The sequence below is a fragment of the Cadophora gregata genome (assembly GCF_030347475.1).
Source record: "Cadophora gregata isolate MNR1 chromosome Unknown scaffold_1, whole genome shotgun sequence".
In the NCBI taxonomy this organism is placed as follows: domain Eukaryota; kingdom Fungi; phylum Ascomycota; class Leotiomycetes; order Helotiales; family Ploettnerulaceae; genus Cadophora; species Cadophora gregata.
The window spans coordinates 4,130,692-4,152,374 of record NW_026695924.1 but is presented as its reverse complement, the minus strand read 5'-3'; the positions used below and the strand labels follow the sequence as shown (position 1 = coordinate 4,152,374).

General features: G+C 45.6%; 4 protein-coding genes across 4 annotated transcripts; 3 read left to right on the top strand and 1 right to left on the bottom strand.

Annotated features, from left to right (window-relative positions):
• Nucleotides 1-2,803: 2,803 nt before the first annotated feature.
• ONS95_001349 (uncharacterized protein) lies at nt 2,804-4,282 on the top strand (the record flags this gene model as incomplete). Its single annotated transcript, XM_058494545.1, has 1 exon — nt 2,804-4,282. The coding sequence occupies one exon, from the start codon at nt 2,804-2,806 to the stop codon at nt 4,280-4,282; it is 1,479 nt and encodes a 492-aa protein (XP_058364750.1).
• Nucleotides 4,283-13,341: 9,059 nt separating this feature from the next.
• On the top strand, nt 13,342-14,440 carry ONS95_001348 (uncharacterized protein; the record flags this gene model as incomplete). Its single annotated transcript, XM_058494544.1, has 3 exons — nt 13,342-13,508; nt 13,603-13,988; nt 14,052-14,440. Exons 2-3 carry the CDS (start codon nt 13,901-13,903, stop codon nt 14,438-14,440), a joined length of 477 nt encoding a protein of 158 aa, XP_058364749.1. The 5' UTR covers nt 13,342-13,508; nt 13,603-13,900.
• Nucleotides 14,441-15,412: 972 nt separating this feature from the next.
• ONS95_001347 (uncharacterized protein) lies at nt 15,413-21,620 on the top strand. The gene is made up of 2 exons (XM_058494543.1): nt 15,413-15,768; nt 15,817-21,620. The coding sequence occupies exons 1-2, from the start codon at nt 15,613-15,615 to the stop codon at nt 19,021-19,023; spliced, it is 3,363 nt and encodes a 1,120-aa protein (XP_058364747.1). The 5' UTR covers nt 15,413-15,612; the 3' UTR covers nt 19,024-21,620.
• Nucleotides 20,085-20,987, bottom strand: ONS95_001346 (uncharacterized protein; the record flags this gene model as incomplete). Its single annotated transcript, XM_058494542.1, has 1 exon — nt 20,085-20,987. One exon carries the CDS (start codon nt 20,985-20,987, stop codon nt 20,085-20,087), a length of 903 nt encoding a protein of 300 aa, XP_058364748.1.
• Nucleotides 21,621-21,683: the final 63 nt, after the last annotated feature.

Here is a 21,683-nt window from a genome sequence, read left to right as displayed (position 1 = left end):
TCCCTAACCCTAACCCTAACCCTAACCCTAACCCTAACCCTAACCCTAACCCTAACCCTAACCCTAACCCTAACCCTAACCCTAACCCTAACCCTAACCCTAACCCTAACCCTAACCCTAACCCTAACCCTAACCCTAACCCTAACCCTAACCCTAACTAATCACCCTAACTATCACCCTAACTATCACCCTAACTATCACCCTAACTATCACCCTAACTATCACCCTAACTATCACCCTAACTATCACCCTAACTATCACCCTAACTATCACCCTAACTATCACCCTAACTATCGTTACAAACTTACCGCGAAGCCGTTATATATATAAGATACCGTCAAATTTACGGCGAAGCCGTGCAAGGCGTAGCCTTGTTTATTATATATTATATATTATATATAATACTTAGGGTCAGGCTTAGGGTCATACTTAGGGTCATACTTAGGGTCGATTTTACCTATTATACCGTCAAATTTACGGCGAAGCCGTTATATATATAAGATACCGTCAAATTTACGGCGAAGCCGTGCAGGGCGTAGCCCTTTATATTATATATAATATAATATTCAGACTTAGGGTCAGACTTAGGGTCACACTTAGGGTTATACTTAGGGTCATACTTAGGGTTATACTTAGGGTTATACTTAGGGTCATACTTAGGGTCGATTATACCTATTATACCGTCAAATTTACGGCGAAGCCGTGCAGGGCGTAGCCCTTTGTATTATATATAATATAATATTCAGACTTAGGGTCACACTTAGGGTTACACTTAGGGTCATACTTAGGGTCGATTATACCTATTATACCGTCAAATTTACGGCGAAGCCGTGCAGGGCGTAGCCCTTTGTATTATATATAATATAATATTCAGACTTAGGGTCACACTTAGGGTTACACTTAGGGTCATACTTAGGGTCAGACTTAGGGTCACACTTAGGGTCACACTTAGGGTCATACTTAGGGTAATACTTAGGGTTAATTTCACTTATTATACCGTCAAATTTACGGCGAAGCCGTTATATATATAAGATACCGTTAAATTTACGGCGAAGCCGTGCAGGGCGTAGCCCTTTGTATTATATATAATATAATATTCAGACTTAGGGTCACACTTAGGGTCACACTTAGGGTCAGACTTAGGGTCACACTTAGGGTCACACTTAGGGTCATACTTAGGGTTAATTTCACTTATTATACCGTCAAATTTACGGCGAAGCCGTGCAAGGCGTAGCCTTGTTTATTATATATTATATATTATATATAATGCTTAGGGTCAGGCTTAGGGTCATACTTAGGGTCATACTTAGGGTCGATTTTACCTATTATACCGTCAAATTTACGGCGAAGCCGTTATATATATAAGATACCGTCAAATTTACGGCGAAGCCGTGCAGGGCGTAGCCCTTTGTATTATATATAATATAATATTCAGACTTAGGGTCACACTTAGGGTTACACTTAGGGTCATACTTAGGGTCATACTTAGGGTCAGACTTAGGGTCATACTTAGGGTCGATTATACCTATTATACCGTCAAATTTACGGCGAAGCCGTGCAGGGCGTAGCCCTTTGTATTATATATAATATAATATTCAGACTTAGGGTCAGACTTAGGGTCAGACTTAGGGTCACACTTAGGGTCACACTTAGGGTCACACTTAGGGTCAGACTTAGGGTTAAGGATAAGGTTAATTAGATACATAGTATCTAATAGATACTATGTAATTTACTAGCGCAGCGGATATTACAGTAGTAATATTAACCTTACTTAGGGTGAAGGATAAGGTGAAGGATAGGGTGAAGGATAGGGTGAAGGATAGGGTGAAGGATAGGGTGAAGGATAGGGTAGAGGATAGGGCTAGATATAAGGCTGAAAATCAAAGGATAATCGAAGAATCAAAGGTAAAAGAATAAAGATAAAGGTAAAGGTAAGAGATAAGGTGAAGGATAGGGTAGAGGATAGGGCTATACTTAAGGTGAATAAAATTTATTAGAGCCGAAGCTTTGAAATCAAAACTTGAACCTTATAACCGATGCTTTGAAATCAATAGATTAAACCTTATAACTAATACTTTGAAATCAATAGATTAAACCTTATAACTAATACTTTGAAATCAATAGATTAAACCTTATAACTAATACTTTGAAATCAATAGATTAAACCTTATAACTGATACTTTGAAATTAATATTTTAAGGGTTAGGGTCGGACTTCGGGTCGAGCTTAGGGCCGAGCTTAGGGTCGAGCTTAGGGTCAGACTTAGGGTTATATAGAAGGCTATTCCCTTTCGATTATTCACTCTTCATCACTCTCTTAACTATCATCACTCTCTTAACTATCATCACTCTCTCGACGATTATCACTCTCTCGACTATTATTACTCTCTTACCTTATCTTTCTAAACTATTACTCTCTTACCTTATTACTTTCTCACCTTATCCTTCTGAATTATCACTCTCTCAACTACTTTACTATTATCGACCCTATACTTACCTTATCCCTGCCCTAAGCCTTACCCTAGGCCTCTCCTATCTACCTTACCGGCGCCTACCTTACTAGCGCCTACCTCACCGTCGCCCTCTCCGATTTTTTACCGTTAATTCGTTACTTACCCCCCTATTTCAGCACCTAAGGATCAATTTCCACCGTCTAAAAATCGATTCTACCGGCTAGTTTTCGAGATATCATCACTTTTATAAGTTATCTCGCAATTCTACTGATAAATCACTAAGTTTTCATATTTCCCCTGATTTTTACCCCGCACTTTACCCCGCAATTACCCCTCTACCCCTCTTTTACTATGCCGTTCGAATGCCCCGCGTGTAAAAATGAATATATCGATATTCTCGATCATATTCGTAAAAAACACCCTACTGATTCCTTTACAGAGCTTCAATTACAGCCTATAGGCCTTGTTCCCTGCCCTACCTGTGCTACAGCGTGTAAAGGAGCCCACGGGATTAAGACTCATAGCGCTAAAATCCACGGAATCACCGGTAGCTCTAGGGTATCAACGCAGCACCGAATCCATACTACCCCCTCTGCCTCAGCACCCTTAGACGCTGAAATCGACGATTCTATAGGCACCCCCTACCCTGTAATCGATTTCCCTCAGCTACTAGCACCCTTTCGAGCCGCTACCCCTAAGGCCAGAGCCTCTCTAGGCCTTTCAGGCTCTGAATACCCTACAGCTCCAGGGGCTACAGGCCTGTATAAGTCGCCTCCAGCACCTACAAGCCGAAATCTCAGTACCCCTCCACCCCTACCAAGCCCCCCATTCGATATCTACCCAGGCTTTACAGGCTCTCTGTCCCCTGTAACTTCAGCACCAAATAGCCCTAAATCGCCTACCTACGCCCAAGTTACCGCCACCCCTCTAGGCTCTAAGCCTTCAGCACCTACAGGCTCCAAGCACCCTACGGCTTCAGGCTCCAAGACCCCTGTACCTTCAGTACCTACAGGCTCTAAGCACCCTACGGCTCCAGGCTCCAAGTACCCCGCACCTTCAGCACCTGCAGGCTCCAAGACCCCAGCACCTTCAGCACCTACAGGCTCTAAGCACCCTACGGCTCCAGGCTCCAAGTACCCCGCACCTTCAGCACCTGCAGGCTCCAAGCACCCTACGGCTCCAGGCTCCAAGTACCCCGCACCTTCAGCACCTACAGGCTCTAAGCACCCTACGGCTTCAGGCTCCAAGTACCCCGCACCTTCAGCACCTGCAGGCTCCAAGCACCCTACGGCTTCAGGCTCCAAGACCCCTGTACCTTCAGTACCTACAGGCTCTAAGCACCCTACGGCTCCAGGCTCCAAGTACCCCGCACCTTCAGCACCTGCAGGCTCCAAGACCCCAGCACCTTCAGCACCTACAGGCTCTAAGCACCCTACGGCTCCAGGCTCCAAGTACCCCGCACCTTCAGCACCTGCAGGCTCCAAGCACCCTACGGCTCCAGGCTCCAAGTACCCCGCACCTTCAACACCTACAGGCTCTAAGCACCCTACGCCTTCAGGCTCCAAGTACCCCGCACCTTCAGCACCTACAGGCTCTAAGACCCCTGTACCGTCAGTACCTACAGGCTCCAAGTACCCGACGGCTCTAGGCCCCGACCTCCCTACAGGCACCCGAAGGATTCAGACCCCACGGGGTATTTGGTACTCGATTCCAGGGGAAGTAGACGCTATACTCCCAGCGTACGACGGCCCTACAGGCCCTGAACCAGACTCCCTCCCAGGCTCTCGACCCCCCACGCCTACAGGCTCTACGTCACCTACATACGCCTAAATCGTCGCTACAGGCTATATACCCCCGAAGCCGTCCACTAAACGCCCTGCAAGAACACCCTCCCCAGGGGCTCAACGCCCTACGACACGCCAAAAGATAGGCCCTACGCAGCCTATAGAGCCTATAATCAAAGACAGCTCGTCCGACGAAGATCTTTATAGTGCCTCTACAGCGCCATCGTCCCCTACCCCTAGCTTTGAAGACGCTATCTCAACGCCTATACCAACTACACCTACCGATAAGACGCCTACCACACCTAGCCTACCCTCTGATAGCCCCTACTTCCCTCGACTATCACGAGTAGGCTCCCCTATAAGCAACCGAAGCTACTCACCCCTAGAACCACCCCCTAAAGCTCCCCAAGCTTCAGCACCCTCTCACGCTAAAGAGCCTATAATAATAAGCTCTTCTCCCCCAACAACCCCTACAACACACCTACCCTCCAAAACTACCACAACTCACCTACCCTCTAAAAACACCACAACTCACCTACCCTGCGAAACCTCCACACCTAGCCTACCCTGTAACCCAACACTCCAGGGCCGTACTATAGGGCCTACAGCGTCTAAACGCCCTATATCAACACAAGGCACAGCATCTTCAGCGCCTAAACGCCCTAGAACGTCAACACTAAAACGCCCTACCGACCCCCTCACATCTGAGCTACCCTTTGGATTACAACAATCGATCCACTGCCCCCAGCCTCAGGCTACCTCAGCACCTACACCCCTACACCCACAGGCTTCCTCAGCGCCTACACCCCTAGACGAGAGCGCTAAAGACCACTTGAACGCTATAAGCTCAGCGCTAAGAAACCCCTATATGCAATCCCTCATGAGATATAGCACTATTAAGGTCCCTGAAACACGTCTCCACGCTAGGCAAGCAGCGCTATTTACAGAGGCCGCTAATCGAGCGGCTTTAGCGTTCTTACGGCAGCCTAGAGAGAAGCAATTACTGGACTTTTTACTGCTTCCCAGGGTTCTCGGCCTAGGATTACAGAAGGAAGAGCTCGCTAAAACGCTGAAAGCCTACCCTACGACTATACCGGATATCCCTGAAACTCAGGGACCTCCCCCTGAACTCCCTACCCCCTCAAACGACTCCCCCGCTAAAAGAGCGACTAAGCTTCTGGAAAAAGGCTATATAGGGCGTGCCTCTAGAGCCCTAATCGACCCTACGCCTCTAGCTCCTAGCACTCCAGAGACGCTAAATACGCTATACTCGAAGCACCCTATAGGGCATAATAACCCCTTCAGTAACGCTAACCCCTCCCCGGGGCAAAATATCACCCCTGAAACGATACGACAGGCTATTCGATCGATTAATAGAGAGAAAGCCCCTGGCCTCAGCGGCTGGACCCGCCCGCTACTTGATATAGCGCTAAATTCGGAAAACTCCCCTGTAACTATAGCGCTTACACACCTAGCGAATATGATTCGACAGGGTACAGCTCCAGGGGTCGACCTCCTATGTGCTTCCCGACTTATAGGCCTTCAGAAGCCTGACGGAGGTGTGCGACCGATCGCTATAGGGGACCTTATTTATAAGGTAGCCCTAAAAGCGATCCTTATCAGCTCCTTCAAGCCGTCTATGCTTCTACCCTGCCAATTAGGCGTTAGCACCCCAGGTGGTGTAGAGCCTATAATCTTCCTCCTTGACGACGCTATTACCGGCCCAAATACCCTAAAAACTCAGCAAATCGCCTCCTTAGACCTTATCAACGCTTATAACCGAATCGGACGAACCTCAATAGCAGCTGCAGTCGCTAAATACGCCCCTACTCTCTATCGGACCGCTAAATGGGCCTATAACCAGCCTTCAGTGCTAGTAACAAACGAAGGCCACACGCTAGCAAGCGCTGAAGGAGTACGCTAAGGAGACCCTATTGCCCCCCTCTTATTCTCTCTAGCGATTCGCCCCCTGCTAGAGTACCTCCAAAAGACCCTACCGAAGGCTACAATTATAGCTTATTTGGACGATATCTATATCCTTAGCCCTGAAACTACAGCACTACTCCCTGTAGTTATAGAAGCCTTCAGGGACTCTCCAGTAGCGCTTAACCGCCAAAAGAGCACTGAAAGCCCTATCTCCTAGTTACAAACCACTGGACTTAAGGCCCTAGGGACCTTTATAGGCCCTGTAGCACACCGCCGAACGTTCCTCCAGGGGAAAATCGACACTCTCGCTACAGCGCTATATACCCTACGAGACCTCCCTAAACAACACGCTACCCTACTCCTACGGGGTAGTATACACCTACTCCTACGACACTTACAGCGCCAATTGTACTCGGAAGACCTACTAGACCTCTGGAGGTTAGCGGACCTACGAATCAAGTACGCTGTACAAGCCCTAATCGCTAGGGAGCCAGGGGAGAAGACTACCCTAATTCGCTAGGCTTTACTCTCTCTTCCAGTGAGAGAGGGAGGCCTAGGGCTCCCTATACACGCCTTATTAGCCCCAGGGCTCTATAGGGCAGCTAAGGAAGCCTCTCGATCGATTCTAGTGGCTATATGCCCTAATCTCTACCCGGAACCCCCTGGACGCCCTGTACCGACAGCCTAAGAGGTCTTCTCTAGTGTTAACCAAGACCTAGAAGAGAAGATTCTACCTACTCTATCAAAACAAGCGCTAAAATCGAAGCTTGAGAACGCTAGCTACCTCGGACGATACTGGCTTAGAACCCTGCCCACGCAAAAACACTACCTTTTAGCGGATTCTACAGTTACCGAAGCACTACGGACTAGGCTCTTACTCCCTGTAAAGCCCCCTATTTCGCCCTATACCGCCTGTGGAGCCTACCCTTAAATAGGCCACGAAGACACCTGTAGAGGTGCTGAACGACGCTGGATTATACGCCATAACCAGGTTACCCGTGCATTTATTACTACCCTTTCTAGCCGGGAAGACCTTAAAGTGGAATCGGAGCCTACGCCAGCTAGAACGCCTATAGCCCTAGAAAACAGCCAACGACCGGATTTTTCAGTGCTTATAGGTACTTCTAGGCACTATTACGACGTTCAAATAGTAGCAATCAACAAGGATTCAGCACGCGAAGAAGCCTATGCTACGCTATCAGAGGCAGCAAACGCTAAACGGCTTAAATACAGCGACTTAGGCCCTGTATTTCACCCCCTGATCTTCTCGGCAGGAGGCCTAATGGAAGCCGAAACAGCGAAGACCTATAAGGCCCTACAGGGCCTATTAGGGCACTCTAGGGCTAAGTGGTTAGACGGGTATATCGCTAGCACCCTAACTCAGGCTCGAGGAATCGCTGCAACCTCGATCCTAGCACGTAGGTAGCTTATAACACACGCTATACCTACCCTACAGCACACACTACACCTACCCTATAACACACACTACACCTACCCTACGGCACACACGACACCTACCCTACGGCACACACTTCACCTACCCTAAGTAACTCACACTTCACCTACCCTGTGATACACACTCTATCTACCCTATAGTACACACTCTACCGACCCTGCGACTCACACTCTACCTACCCTTTGGTACACACTCTACCTACCCTATGGTACGCACTCTACCTACCCTGCGACTCACACTACACCTACCCTGTGGTACACACTCTACCTACCCTGTGGTATATACTCTGCCTACCCTATGGTACACACTCTACCTACCCTGCGACTCACACTACACCTACCCTGTGGTACACACTCTACCTACCCTGTGGTACATACTCTGCCTACCCTATGGTACACACTCTACCTACCCTGCGACTCACACTACACCTACCCTTTGGTACACACTTTACCTACCCTTTGGCACACACTCTACCTACCCTTTGGTACACACTACGCCTACCCTCTGATACACACTTTACTTACCCTTTGGTACACACTCCACTTACCCTGTATTATCTCCTTCTGTCTTAGTACTCTACCTTCTGTACCCCTGACACCTTCAGGCTCTTACCCTCTGTATTATTAGTATAGTCCTTCTGTATTTCAAGACTATTAGAGAGAGATAAAAACACTCGTCGCAAGCTAGCGTAGTTAGAAACAAATATAACCCAAACCTCAAACCCTAAGATGCGCCTGCGGCTGCGAGTAAGGAGGAAGGAAGCCCTAGTAACGTTAATAATTTAGCCTGCCCGGCGGGGGAAATTATTACGGGCGCTATAGTAGCCCTAGCTCCTTAACCGTGTCGGTCCCGGCGCCAGGAGGAAATAAGCGAGGCTGTAAAAGAGTTTAGGTTTATGTATAGGGAAGGGGCCGAGATTAATAAGGAAGAGGTTAACCTAGTTAAGAAAGAACTGGAGGAATAGGAAAAGCAGGAGGTTAATAAGGAGGGCAGAGACGAGCAGAAGTGTAGCTGCGGGAAGGACGTAACTACTAGCTAGAAAACTGCGATAGAAGGAAAGAAAGTTCTACTGATTATAGCGATAATAAAACTCCTAGGTAGGATACTGGGATTTCGGCGAGTTTACTATAGTTACTTGCGATTAATAGCAGGGCGCATAGGTCTCTGTATAAAGCGGCTCCCGGAAGGTTTAGCTATCAAGAGACTATATATTATATACAATAGGAGGTTAGAAATCGGAAAGCTGAAGACGGACCTGGAGACTTATATTTAGTTTCGTATAGCTAATCGCCCTCCCTGCTTATCAGATAAGCTCAGACCTTATAAATTTCATAAGAAAGAGGGGCTTAAATTATTCGATTACGATTAGAAGCTGATTCTAGATAGCTAGGATCTGACGATCTTACCGTAGTAAGAAGAGAACGGATAAGTTATTCGCTTCCTCTTTAAATAGTGATTTAGTTCCCTTCTCGGAAAGCAAATCTATGACGAATTAGATATATACTGGCACTACTTGCGAGAGATTAATAAGCGTAAGAATATTAGATAGCTACGGAATATGTTTTTTTTAGTAACCTAGCAGTTTATACGCCAAGACCCTGCCTACTACATGTTATATGCGGCTCTTCGTCCTGATAAGAAGTGGAGACTAGTTAGTTACCCTTACTACGCTAAATATACTATGCCGGGAGATAGAACCTTTTTCTGTTATATCGATTTGAATATTAACGATGTACTTGCTACTAATCGAGGGGCTACTATAATTTAAGGTAGTATCTCGCTAGATTAGGAGGATAAGGATAATTGTACTTTCTACTGTCCGGGGATGTAATATAAGCTAGGTAAGTAGTGAGCGCGTGTTCGCGAGCGAGGATAGGATACTAACTGCTACGTTCACCGAATTATAGACTAAATATTTACTTGAGAGGATACGGAGGTCCTGGGAGTAGATTAGGTTAGGACTCCTTACGGCCCTGGAGATATGCGGATTACGCTACTGAAGATCTTATACGAGTTAACTGGGCCCGCGATAAAAGTTCGTCGGACTATCTTGCCATAGTTTATTATAATTTAGGACGATAAGGAAACCTTGGAGGTTATAGAAGGGGGAACTTAGAGAGATCTGGCTAACTCCTATCGAGATTTCACTGCACCTCTAGCTACTTTGTTAGGCCTTGTAAATCGGTACGGAGCTATTCCCTTTCGGTTCGCTACTATAGTTAAGCTTTCCGGGTTAGGTGCTCTATCTGATACTCTAGTTGCGTGATAATAATAGAGTTCGCTAGTAGTGATAGCTTAGAGAAACGTTCTATTAGGAGGGGATCGAGCGGCAGCTTATAGCTTTATTAACAGGTGGAGAGCTAAGGCACTAGTTGCAGCTATAGAGGCTTTTAAGATAGTGAGGAGGGTAGAGAAGGAGGCGTTTAGAGAGAAGTTCTTTTATTACCTGAAGGAGGTATTAGAGGCTATAGGCGTTCTAATAGGAGAGGTGGAGGCCGACGCTGACTAGCTAAGTGAGAAAGTAATAGAGATCATGTTAAAGGAGGGCCTATTGTTTACAGAGGAGGCCGAGGAGTACTTAGCGGCGGGTGCAGGCGATATAATAGAGGTAGATAGTTAGGAGGAGTGTCCGTATGTTTCTTTTGTTTGTACGATATATCAGGGGATATAGTCAGGGGGCGACTACTTAGTTAGGGGGGGACGCATATAGTGGGGTAGTGTAGTTCTAGGTCGGAAGATAGTTGGCCCGTTCCGTAAGGTTATATAAATAGGCGCGATAACGCGTAACGAATACATCATCTTCTCTCTCCTACTCTTACTACCTGTTTAGTTGGTAGTCCTCTACGTCCCTGCTTACTATGCACTTTGACGGCACTACCCCACCTCTTTATAGTATACACTCTACCTACCCTGCGACTCACACTACACCTACCCCTTGGTACACACTTTACCTACCCTTTGGCACACACTCTACCTACCCTTTGGTACACACTACGCCTACCCTCTGATACACACTTTACTTACCCTTTGGTACACACTCCACTTACCCTGTATTATCTCCTTCTGTCTTAGTACTCTACCTTCTGTACCCCTGACACCTTCAGGCTCTTACCCTCTGTATTATTAGTATAGTCCTTCTGTATTTCAAGACTATTAGAGAGAGATAAAAACACTCGTCGCAAGCTAGCGTAGTTAGAAACAAATATAACCCAAACCTCAAACCCTAACACTAACACTAACACTAACCCTAGCCCTAAGGTCTATAAGTTTATTAGAAATAACGTTAGCTTATAATACTAATAGTATCTTCTTCTATTTTAGAGGAAGAAGTAAAGGATAGAGATAAGGATTTAGGGGATTATAAGTTATTACTTAGCTTAGTTTTCTAAGGACTTAAATAAACTTAACTAAAGTAATATTAGACTTTATTATAAAAAAGGAAGATAAAAGCGATAAGGAGAATATAGAGAATAAGACTTATAATAAGAGGGAGATAGTAGTTTTACTATAAGGATATAAGTAATATATAATACTCTACTACTAGAAAAGGAAAAAGGCTAAGTATAAGATAAACTTATATTAGGTATTAATTAAGATTCTTATATTAAATAGTAATAGTAGTAAACTACTCTAAGAAGTTAATTAAGCTCGAGACTCTTTAGTACGCTTATTATAATAAAAAGACTTATTATTAGATAGCTTAATAGTAAGATAGAACTAGTAGCTCGGAGTCTTATATTAATATAAAGGCTAGTTAGGGTCTAGGATAAGAAGGAAGTGGAATATAGATATAAAGATAGGAAAGCTTAACTAGGTATAGTTAATTATTAATTAAGAGGCTTAGATAATAAGAGGGACTATAGAAGGGACTAGTAATAAGCTAGAAGAATAAAATAATAAAAGTAATAAAGTTAAGAAAGGAGGTAGTAAGGAGTTAAAAGAGAAGCGCTAGGAAAGGGAAATAGCTTTAGTTTTTAATAATCTTAATTATAATATAAATATAGATAATAGTATACTACTATTATAAGTGCGATTAAAAAGAGAGGTAAATTAGTAGAAGAGATTCTATAAATAGGAAATATATAGAGATTTAATATATAACTTTCGTTATACTAATAAGAGGAAATACTAAGGTAAATATCTTACTTAATAAACTAATAGAAAATTTATTACTCTTAAATCTAGATATATATTATCTCTTAGATATATTTTAATTATAAAGAGCTTCTTAGGTAATCTATCTAGATAATAAGGAACTTAAAGACTTAAATAATAAAGGATTTCTAAAGGAAGCAGATATAAAAGTATTATCTACTTAAAAAGATAGTTATCTAGCTAGAACTAAGTTTTAGTAGAAGGAAAACACTAAAGTAATAAAAGTAAGTTAAGGTATAGTTAGGTATTTAAGACTTAATACCTATTAAGAATATATATAGTATAGCGTAAATCAAGTTAATTATCTAGTAGAAGAGCTAGCTTAGCGTTTATTAAGTTAATTCTCAAGGGAGAAGCTAGCTTTAGAATTAACTTAATTTTTATTAGTAAGTCTACTTTAGTAAGAATTAACTTAATTTCAGCTGGTAGGTCCTCTTTAGTAAGAATCAAGTTAATTTCAGCTAATAGATCTATTTTAGTAAGAATTAAGTTAATTCTATGAAAATAAGTCCGTCTTAGCGTAGATTAAGTTAATTCTTAAGTAGGAAAGCTAGCTTTAATATAGATTAACTCGTATTTTTAAAAGGAGGCTAGCTTTAGAATTAAGTTAATTTCAGCTAGTAGGTCCTTGTTACGGACCCTTAGCGCTACGGTTCAGTTAGTACCCATATGATAATAAAACCATCAGTGGTACTATAGGGGTATTAGTACTAATAAGGGAGTAGTACTATCGATAGGGTAGTACTAGCCAGGGAATGATATAGGACAGCGAGTGGTACTGCTGTATACTTACGCTTCGGTAGTAATAGTTACCTAGATCACGGTGGATAATAGGTCACGTGATAGATCCCTGGATCCCTGGATCCCCTTATAGGAAAACGGATCTAAGGATCTAAGGATCTAGTATCCTAAGGGATCTAAGGCGAACGAAGGTTCTATATAAGACTAGTACGTCTACTATTAGATAGGAGCTTCGTACTTAACTTCAAATAGTATTCTGATACTTAGTAACTGTTTTCCTGTTTACGTGATACACCTACCTCTCGATTATCAGAGATTAACTACAGCCTTCTGTATTTATAGCGAGTAAATATCGGACTGTTACAGTCCTCCTTAGTAAGAATCAACTTAATTCTATAAAAGTAGGTCTATCTTAGTAAAAATTAACTTAATTCTATGAAAGTAGGTCTATCTTAGCGTGAATTAACTTGTATTTTTAAGGGGAGGCTAGCTTTAGAATTAACTTAATTTTAGCTAGTAAGTCCTTCTTAGCGAGAATTAACTTAATTCTATAAAAGTAAGTCTATCTTAATAAGAATTAACTTAATTTTATAAGAGTAAGTCTATCTTAGCGTAGATTAACTCGTATTTTTAAGACACTAGGTCTTCTCCTTCTAGGTAAGTGTACTAGCGTTAGCTAGAATCAACTTAATTTCAGTATAGCCGCTAGTAGCTAGGTAGGATTTAGGTGTAGAATCAACTTGATTCTGCTAGTTTATAGGGACAGGCTCGACATGAACAAAAGGCTCACATATAAAAGACAGATATATACTAGAACTGAACCCAACGTCTACACGTTTATCCTCGAACTTACATTCCAGGAGAACCGAGTTTTGTTCCTCCATGTATTACTCGCTCATACATTTCAATCGTCCAATCTCGTAGATAATCGTCGTTCTTTCTTGAAATCAAGTTTGGTGAGCGCACACGACAGGACATAACCCGCTCCTTTAAGGTATCAAATTCGTTCCTTCTTTATCTATCAAACTCCATTGATCAAGTCTACATTGATGCAGCGAAGTACATGCTTCTATCTGATCGTAGGATAGATGTGATCATAGCCATACCGCAGGATGAAAAGAGGACCAAGTGCACATTGCCGTCGTGGGTACCAGCTTGGAGAGCCCCCGAATTGCTAATGTGTCCATCCCCAATTTCGATAACTAAAACACGGAGAGCCGATGGTCAGGTCAACATCTGCGCAGGTGGATCACAGTCACCTCAACCCTCTATCAAAGAATGCGATCGTATCTTGTTCGCGAAGGGGTTCAAACTCGATTCAATACGGTCTCTGGGTGTAAAGTATACGATCGATTTTCCCAGCCATGATTCCATGCAGACAATGCAATGATAGAAGCCTTGCACCGCCACGGAATCACTATTCATTTCGACTGGGGGAGAGCCTGTCTTCAAAATATAAAAGAGGACGACTTAGGTAATTAGTTGCCATTTTGCAAAAGTATCTTCCATGGTCTTAAGTTCACACCACCCGTGCTAGATGGAAGAGGGAGCCATCAAGAAACTTCGGAAAGGATCATGAGAGATATCCTTGAAACGGAAGAACTATTCTTCAAGGACAAGGTACTCTATCCACAATTCGGTGCTATGATGCAAACAGAAAGAGACAATGGCGCAGGATGGTGGACTAGCTTCTTCAAATATTTGGTATATCGGATAGTATTCAGAAATGCTTCAAGCAAGATAAGAAAGAGGATAGCATCTGGAGCAGAAATCCATCCTATCGCCCTTGCCGTATTTGCAAATTTGGTAGGTCGGCGATTCTCAATCACAGGATCAAGGTCGATCGGCACTGTTCCTCATACAACCCAAGACGGAGATCTCATATGCATTCTACTCGGATGCTCATGGCCAGTTGTGCTTCGCTAGGAAAATTATCACTGCATCGTGATCGGAGCGGCGTACGTTGATGGATATATATTCGGGAAAGCTATAGAAGAGCTAGAGGAAGGGAAGTTCGACCTCCAGAATTTTGAGATCCATTGATGGGGATGGCGAAAGATGAGATTTCTAGCCGATGTACCATGTTCTGCTGGCTTTCGACGCTTGTTCGGCGAGCAAGCCCGTGGAAAATTATTCTGTGGGGGGGGATTGCTAGCTGGGTCGGGAGACATTCAGTCGCGGACGGAAGAAGGACATTTCGTTGAATTGCAAAGAGGAAGGAAGCTGGGAAAATGGGAAAATGGGAAAATGTATTGCGTGGAGCAAGTTCTGAGGGAGCAACGAGGTACCGTAAAGTGTGATAAGTGATTTATTTTTTTTCCCTTTTGGAGTACGGGAAAGGGAAAATCTAAATGAGAAAATTGTACGGAGTATTCGTTCCGAACAGCGGGTAGAGCTCTATTTTGTGTGTGCATGTTCCACTGCTTTAACCGGTGTAGTCTTGTCTTTCTCTACCAATTGCGGGGTTACTGGACTTGATTCGTTTTGAAACGATGTCCAAGTAGCGAGCCAATGAGGTGCCTGTGTCCTTCTCACTGTCATTCGGCCGTTATTTCTGAGTTGAGGAGCTTCAATTTCGAATTGAATTTCAGTTGCGGTCTCCACGTAAGATTACAGTATCGCCGGAAAGATATAATGACCTCTTGACGTACGATCCAGAATTGGGTTCAGCAGCCAACCCGCTCCGCTGCCAAGGGGTGGCCACTTCAATCATGATCGGCGCCTCGAATGCTATGCCCTACCCCATATTTTAATTCCGCAGACAATTGTCGCGCGTTTGGCGTTTGGCACTTATTAAATTGACGATGTTTGAAACCAAGCGGAAGCGCTGGCTTGCCGAAATAAGGTTTAGATTTAGGTTTAGCTGTGTTTTTTGATTTGTCGTGATTTTGTTGCACACCGCACCTTAAGCATAAGCAAATCAAGCTTTGCCGTCAGGCGGTCGGTCCTTTTCTCTCTCCAGGCAATCGCAGCCGCGGCTAGCCGCCAGATCTGTGGCTAAACTGGTCCCTCAAGTCGCGTTCCATACGTGCCTGACCGCCTTCGATGTTTGTGATGCCCCTCCGAAAGTAAACAACCATCACTGCACCCCGCTTGTGATGGATGCTCCTGAAATTGAGCAGGATGTTCAACTGGAGAAATCCGCCCCGAACCTTCTGGCAGATCTTGGACAGTCTTTACAGCTATTCTTGAGGAGGAATGGGCAGGTCCGTCGCAATGTTCGAAGCTCAGATACGGACAGGTTGGTCAATCTGGTAGGCTTCACGCACTGTGCTGAATGCTCATCGCTGACAGGTACATAGCTTGAGCCCTTCCAAGAGCTGCCACAGCTTCTTGATCCCTATCTCAATAAACTCGTACCGATCCTTGCAGACGCCTTCCTCCAATACCTCCGAGCCCCTCCTTCAAAACAGCCAACCACCCACCTCCTGATGCCATTATCCAAGGCAATATGTAAGCTGCTGTATACATTCTGTAAGATCCGGGGCGAGAAGGTCATTGTGCAGTTCCTGGGTACTGAGACAAGGGATCTCGAGTTGCTCCTGTGTGCGATTGAGATGGGCGTATCATGGGGTTGGGAGGAGAGATACATCACCCTGCTCTGGTTGTCCCAGTTGCTTCTCGCCCCGTTTGATCTTGCCAGCATATCTTCGCAAGGAACTGAAGATATTGTTGAGTTGAACATTCCGGGTTTCTCATGTCCAGCAAATATTCCTGCGGTAACATTACGAGTCATTTCCCTTGCTGTTCGCTATCTCTCCTCATCTGGGAAAGAGAGAGATGCTGCCAAAGTCCTCCTGGTCCGTGTAGCCATGCGGCCGGATATGCAACAAGTGGGTGTCCTCCAGGCTTTGGTCAGATGGTCAATATCCTGTCTGCATCCCTCTGCTGGTTTGCATAGCTCGCCTTACTTCTACATTGGCATTCTCTCGTTTCTTGCTGGCATGCTTGTGTCGTCTGCTGGAACTCCCGACATGGTCGAGTACTTGCAGGAGATTTCTGATGTGACTCGGGATCAAGACGGCATGCCAACAGCCATCCTGGACACCATTCGAAAGTCTGCTGTGTCGCGAAAGATCGTCATCAAGCTATTTCGAGCCATTGCTTTACTTGATCTTGCCAATTTGGCGGATTTAGACAGAGTTCAGACAATCATCGGCGATCTTCTAGACTTCCTAGAAGACGAGGCGACTCCTGTCAGACTTGCTGCAAGCAAAGCTCTGAGCATCATCACTTTGAAGCTTAATCCTGATATGGCATCACAAGTTGTTGATGTCGTTCTTGATACATTCACAAGCTCGTACAGGATGGTGGGAAGACCCGGAAAGCAGAGCCCAGATCTCTCTAATGTGAAACCCTTCCAATGGCACGGTCTAGTATTGACCTTTTCGCACCTGTTGTATCGCCGTTCAATACCGCCTGCGAGTTTGACTCCTGTTTTGCGCGCCCTTCGTCTCGCCCTGGCTTTTGAAAAACGTTCTGCAACTTCCGCAGCTTCAACCGGGACGAATGTTCGAGATGCTGCCAATTTTGGTATCTGGGCGCTGGCCCGAAGGTATACTTCGGCGGAATTGCAAGCGATTGAACTGGACGGTGTGCCTGCGTTGCAGACTCTGGCTTCTGACCTAGTAGTCGCAGCTTCGTTGGATCCTGCAGGAAATGTTCGACGAGGGTCATCTGCAGCGCTGCAAGAGCTGATAGGACGCAATCCAGATACAGTTGCCGAAGGTATTCAGCTTGTGCAAATCGTTGACTATCATGCCATTGCCCTTCGATCAAGAGCAGTTGAAGAGGTTGCCATTGGAGCAGCAGCACTGTCTGAAGAATACCACTACGCCCTACTTAATGCTCTGTTGGGTTGGCGTGGAGTGAAGGACTCTGATGCGACTGCGAGACGAACTGCAGCTTCCGCTGTTGGGATACTTGTCCGGGAAAAGAGGCTGAGGAGCGGCGAACCATGGACTGAGTTTCGAAATACCCTGGGACGTGTTGCTGAACGCATAAAGGCACTTGTGCTCCGTGAAGGCGATGAACGGCATGGCTTGGTGCTGTGTCTTGCGTCCATTATCGAATCATTCTCCCAGGAATGCCTGAATATCTCGAGTTTGTCAGATGAGCTGGAAGCGACCATTTCAGCAGTACTTTCCCACGTCTACGAGGTTCTGAAATACGTGATTGGGAGCTGGGAGACCTTCCGAAACCAATCTTTGATAGCTGAAGCGATGTGCAAACTATGGATGGCATCAAGTACATTGCTTTCGCTTAGTCAAAGCCGGCGCCAGGAATTGATATCGCTGCAAATGGCCATTCAGGAGAATCTCATGAGTATCGAGGATCCCGCATCAATTGGTGCCATCTCCGATGCGGCTGTTGACTTGGCCACCATATTGCCAAAGGAGCACAAACTTATGCTCGTCGAGAGTTACATTCAAAAATCGAAGACGTTCTCCAAATCACGACACGCATTGAGCAATGGCGCTTATCTGCAAACGTTGTTCAAAGTCTTCTCGGTCGTTCCATCACAGCACGCTGCAATAATTGATACCATACAGCACATCTGGAGCCAAGATCAAGACCCTGACTCTCGGGCTATGATGCTTCGTTGTTTGGGAAAAAGTATTCTTATGCAAACAAATTTTGACGATGTGGTAGGTTTGGTGGAACAGGGCTTGGACGATTTCACCACGACTGCTCAAGGAGATGTAGGGTCCAAAGTCCGGATTGAGGCTGCAAAAGTGGTTGCTGAGATTTGGAGTAACAGCCAAGCAAAGAAAGAGGATAGCAGAAAACGATTATATGGCAGAGTGATGAGGCTGGCGTCAGAGAAGCTTGATAAAGTACGGCGTGAAGGTCAGAGATGTCTCCTTCTCGAGTTAGGACATGTTTCATCGCTGGAAACCTCATCGGAGTCATACTTTCTCGCGCTTCTCAACATCCAACTTCTGCCATGGTGGACCACATCTCCATACGCGTCAACATGGTCCGACACATTCATGTCAGGCTACATTACCTCGGCCGATACTGGTGCTTCAGCTCTTGTACAATCAAGTCGTGTTGCGCTTATCGAATTCTGCGAAGCCTCCTCAACTAATGTAGATCTCATCTCGAACACTCTACTCGCTCTGCTTACACCTACGAGTCCTCCAAACGATCGGATCCTCGTCTCAGCCCTCGAAACTGTATCCTTCCTACTTGACATGGATATCTTACAGCGGTCATCTATCAATTGGAAGACGCTTTACTACCGTGTCCAGAAAGCACATTATCAGAGTGCTAACCTGCGGAAGATAGAGGCGTGTGTCAAGATTTATGGGGGTATATTGGATCGAGTGAGTGAGGCAAAGGGGAAGTTGATTGGGATGTTGGCGCATAAGTATCCGGGGGTGAGAAATGCTGTTGTAGATGAGCTCTGGGTTAGCACAGGTGGGGAGGTGCTGAAGGGTACAGATTGGACGAAGGCGAAGAAGGAGGACGTAGTCAGAGTGAGGGGGGTAATGGAGAGTGTTTGAATGAGAATTTCTTAGGTTGATACACATAATTTGTGAGACCTTATCTCGGCTTTGTGCTCGTTTTAGCTCACCTAAATGAAGCGATAGGTACTAGATGTAACTACATAAATAAGCCTTCGATAGCCTCAGTGAATGGCACCCTTTTTGGCGGGTGTCTTTCTAATAACACGGGCAGCCAGACGATCAAATTTTGACTTCATCGCACCATCGATATTTACAACCCATGCGGGACAGCCAGCCAGCCATATGAAAATCAGGGGGACAATACTCTGTGACTCGGTCAGATGAGATGAACATTTCACTACAATACGTACCTGTTGTACAACCAACCAGCAATCGACCCATTCTGCAGTCTAAGGATACGAAACGACAGCAGTGGACAACAAGAACAAATATCAACAGCCCAATATGCCTGCGACATGACAAGGTTCATGTCCTGACTAAAACAAGGCTGCATCGTCCAGCAGACAAAGTAAATCGCCACAAGACGTCATCGAAACTCAAAATTATCCCAGTGGGAAAAAGCAAAAGCAACAGTGGATAGCGAGAATACAAACACATCTATATCCTCACTTTATTAGTTATAAGGGCCAAAACGTCACCATCAAAGCAAGGTAAACAGATTTCTAGAAATTAGGATGCAGTTGAACAAAAGTGGCATTTCTATAAGCGGAAGGTCCAGAGCCTCCAGTGGGCCTCTAAGTGTTGACATGTAGTATTCCTAAACCAAAAGTACGTCTGAACTTATCTGGACCAAAGTAAACTAAACGCTATGCTCACCCCGTGAGGTCTTGGAGTGCCAGGTACTATCCTATCCTACGTCTTTGAAAACGAGGAGAGTCGCAATGCATACTCCCAATGCAAAGTGTAAACGTACATAAGATAGACTAGATACTCTCTCATATCCTCCGCTGCATGGAATAGCTTGGTCGGTTGGGAAGGGATTTGGTAACAACGTTTTCGTTCCTGTCCAGGCTTCTAATCTTTATGTGCGAGAGAGGAGGAACAGGACGTAGTGTAGTAGAGGAGCCAAGATTATGTATCGCATCAATTCGATTTGATTATGACTGGTGCCCCATCTTCGCATCCAGCCCATTCAGGACGCCCTGTGTCTCTCTAACCAGAGCTCGTCTCTTTTCCCTAGCCTCATCGTTTCCTTCCGTCTCAACAGCATCCAGCTTCAACAGTACCTCATTCATGATAGTTTCGCTCAACTTCTTATGCTCGAAATCCTTCTTCTTCGGCTCTTCGGGCGGGTGGAGCGTGAACTGTACGCACAGCGGTAGGATCTTGGTATGGAAATGACTGGAGATGGCCTCCAGCTTCTCGATCGCCGTCTTTGGGAGAGCGGGGGACGCAGTTCGTGAGGTCGCTGTGCTGGGATCGCCAGAGTTGGGGGAGAGATTGGCATCGCTCTTCTTCTTTCCGCCCTTCTTCTTCGACTTATTGCGGTTGCGCTTCTTCTTAGAGAAGAGGCCGCCTCCCTCCTGAGCGCTGGCGCTGTCCTCGTCGCCGGAATTGTCGCTCCCTTCTGGTGCTTCGCCAATCACGCATAATACCTCGCTGTTGTTCTTGAGGCTGTAGTCTCTGCACGGCTTGTAGTCGTCTTTGAGTTGTTGGCCTTTATATAGCAGTTTGATGTTCCTGCCATTTGGGAGGTCCATTACTGCTGCTGCGCGCTCCTTGACATCCCGCACCTGTAGCTTGCCATCGCCGATGCTGTAGGCGGGAAACTTGACTGGGTATGTGACACCTTTGTTCTTGATTAGGAGGACGTCGTCTTCGGCTTGCATAGATGGTGGCGCGCGGCCTTGGGGATCGTATGCCCTGCCTGGCTGGGCCAGGTCCTGGGATGTGATGTAGGAGAAGTCTTCGTCGGTGACATTGGGAGGGTAGGCTCTGCTTCCAAAGGGCGAGAACCGGGCATTCGAACCACCGAAGAAGGAACGACCCCAGCCGCTCATTGAGACGGCGAAGAGGGTGGAAGTGGTGAGGAGGAGGAGGACGCTGGCAAGTTGGGCGGACGGAGGGACGGTGTCGAGATGTGTGTACTTGGCAACTGTTGATATGGTCTTCTGGGTGCTTGGAGGCAGGGAATCGTAAGCTGATTGCAGATGTGTGAGAGAGGTGCTTAGGTAACTCTGAAGAGAGTCGGGGAGGTGGTCGATGATGGAATTTAGGGTGAGAGTGGCACCGGATGCCACTGCTTGGTGAGCCACCTTGTTGATACGATGCCTTGCTGGAAGGACTTAGTTGACGTCTTAAGGCTGTTGCAAGGCGGTGCGGTGATGCTGCAGGTAAGGTAGGGTAGGGTACGGTAAGTTGCTTGTTTTGAGTCAGGTGAGAAACTCTGTAGATCGACGGGACAATTGGATCGACGGGTGGTGGTGGTGGTGGATGTGAAGCTCGACCTTGACCTTGACTCGAGGACAGGGAAGGGGAGGTGAGAAATGGAGTGCTGTTAGTGTAGGTCTGCGTCTGCAGTGGAGTGGAGTATCTGCTATTGCAGGCAAGCGAAAAAATTCGGGAGGTTGTTTTTTACCGGAGATCGGATCGGGGTCCAGGTAAGGCTATAGATAGCAGTAGAAAGATCACAGAGGAGCTTAATGATAATTACTATTAAATAGACAGAATAGGAGTTAGAACAGATATAATATCGA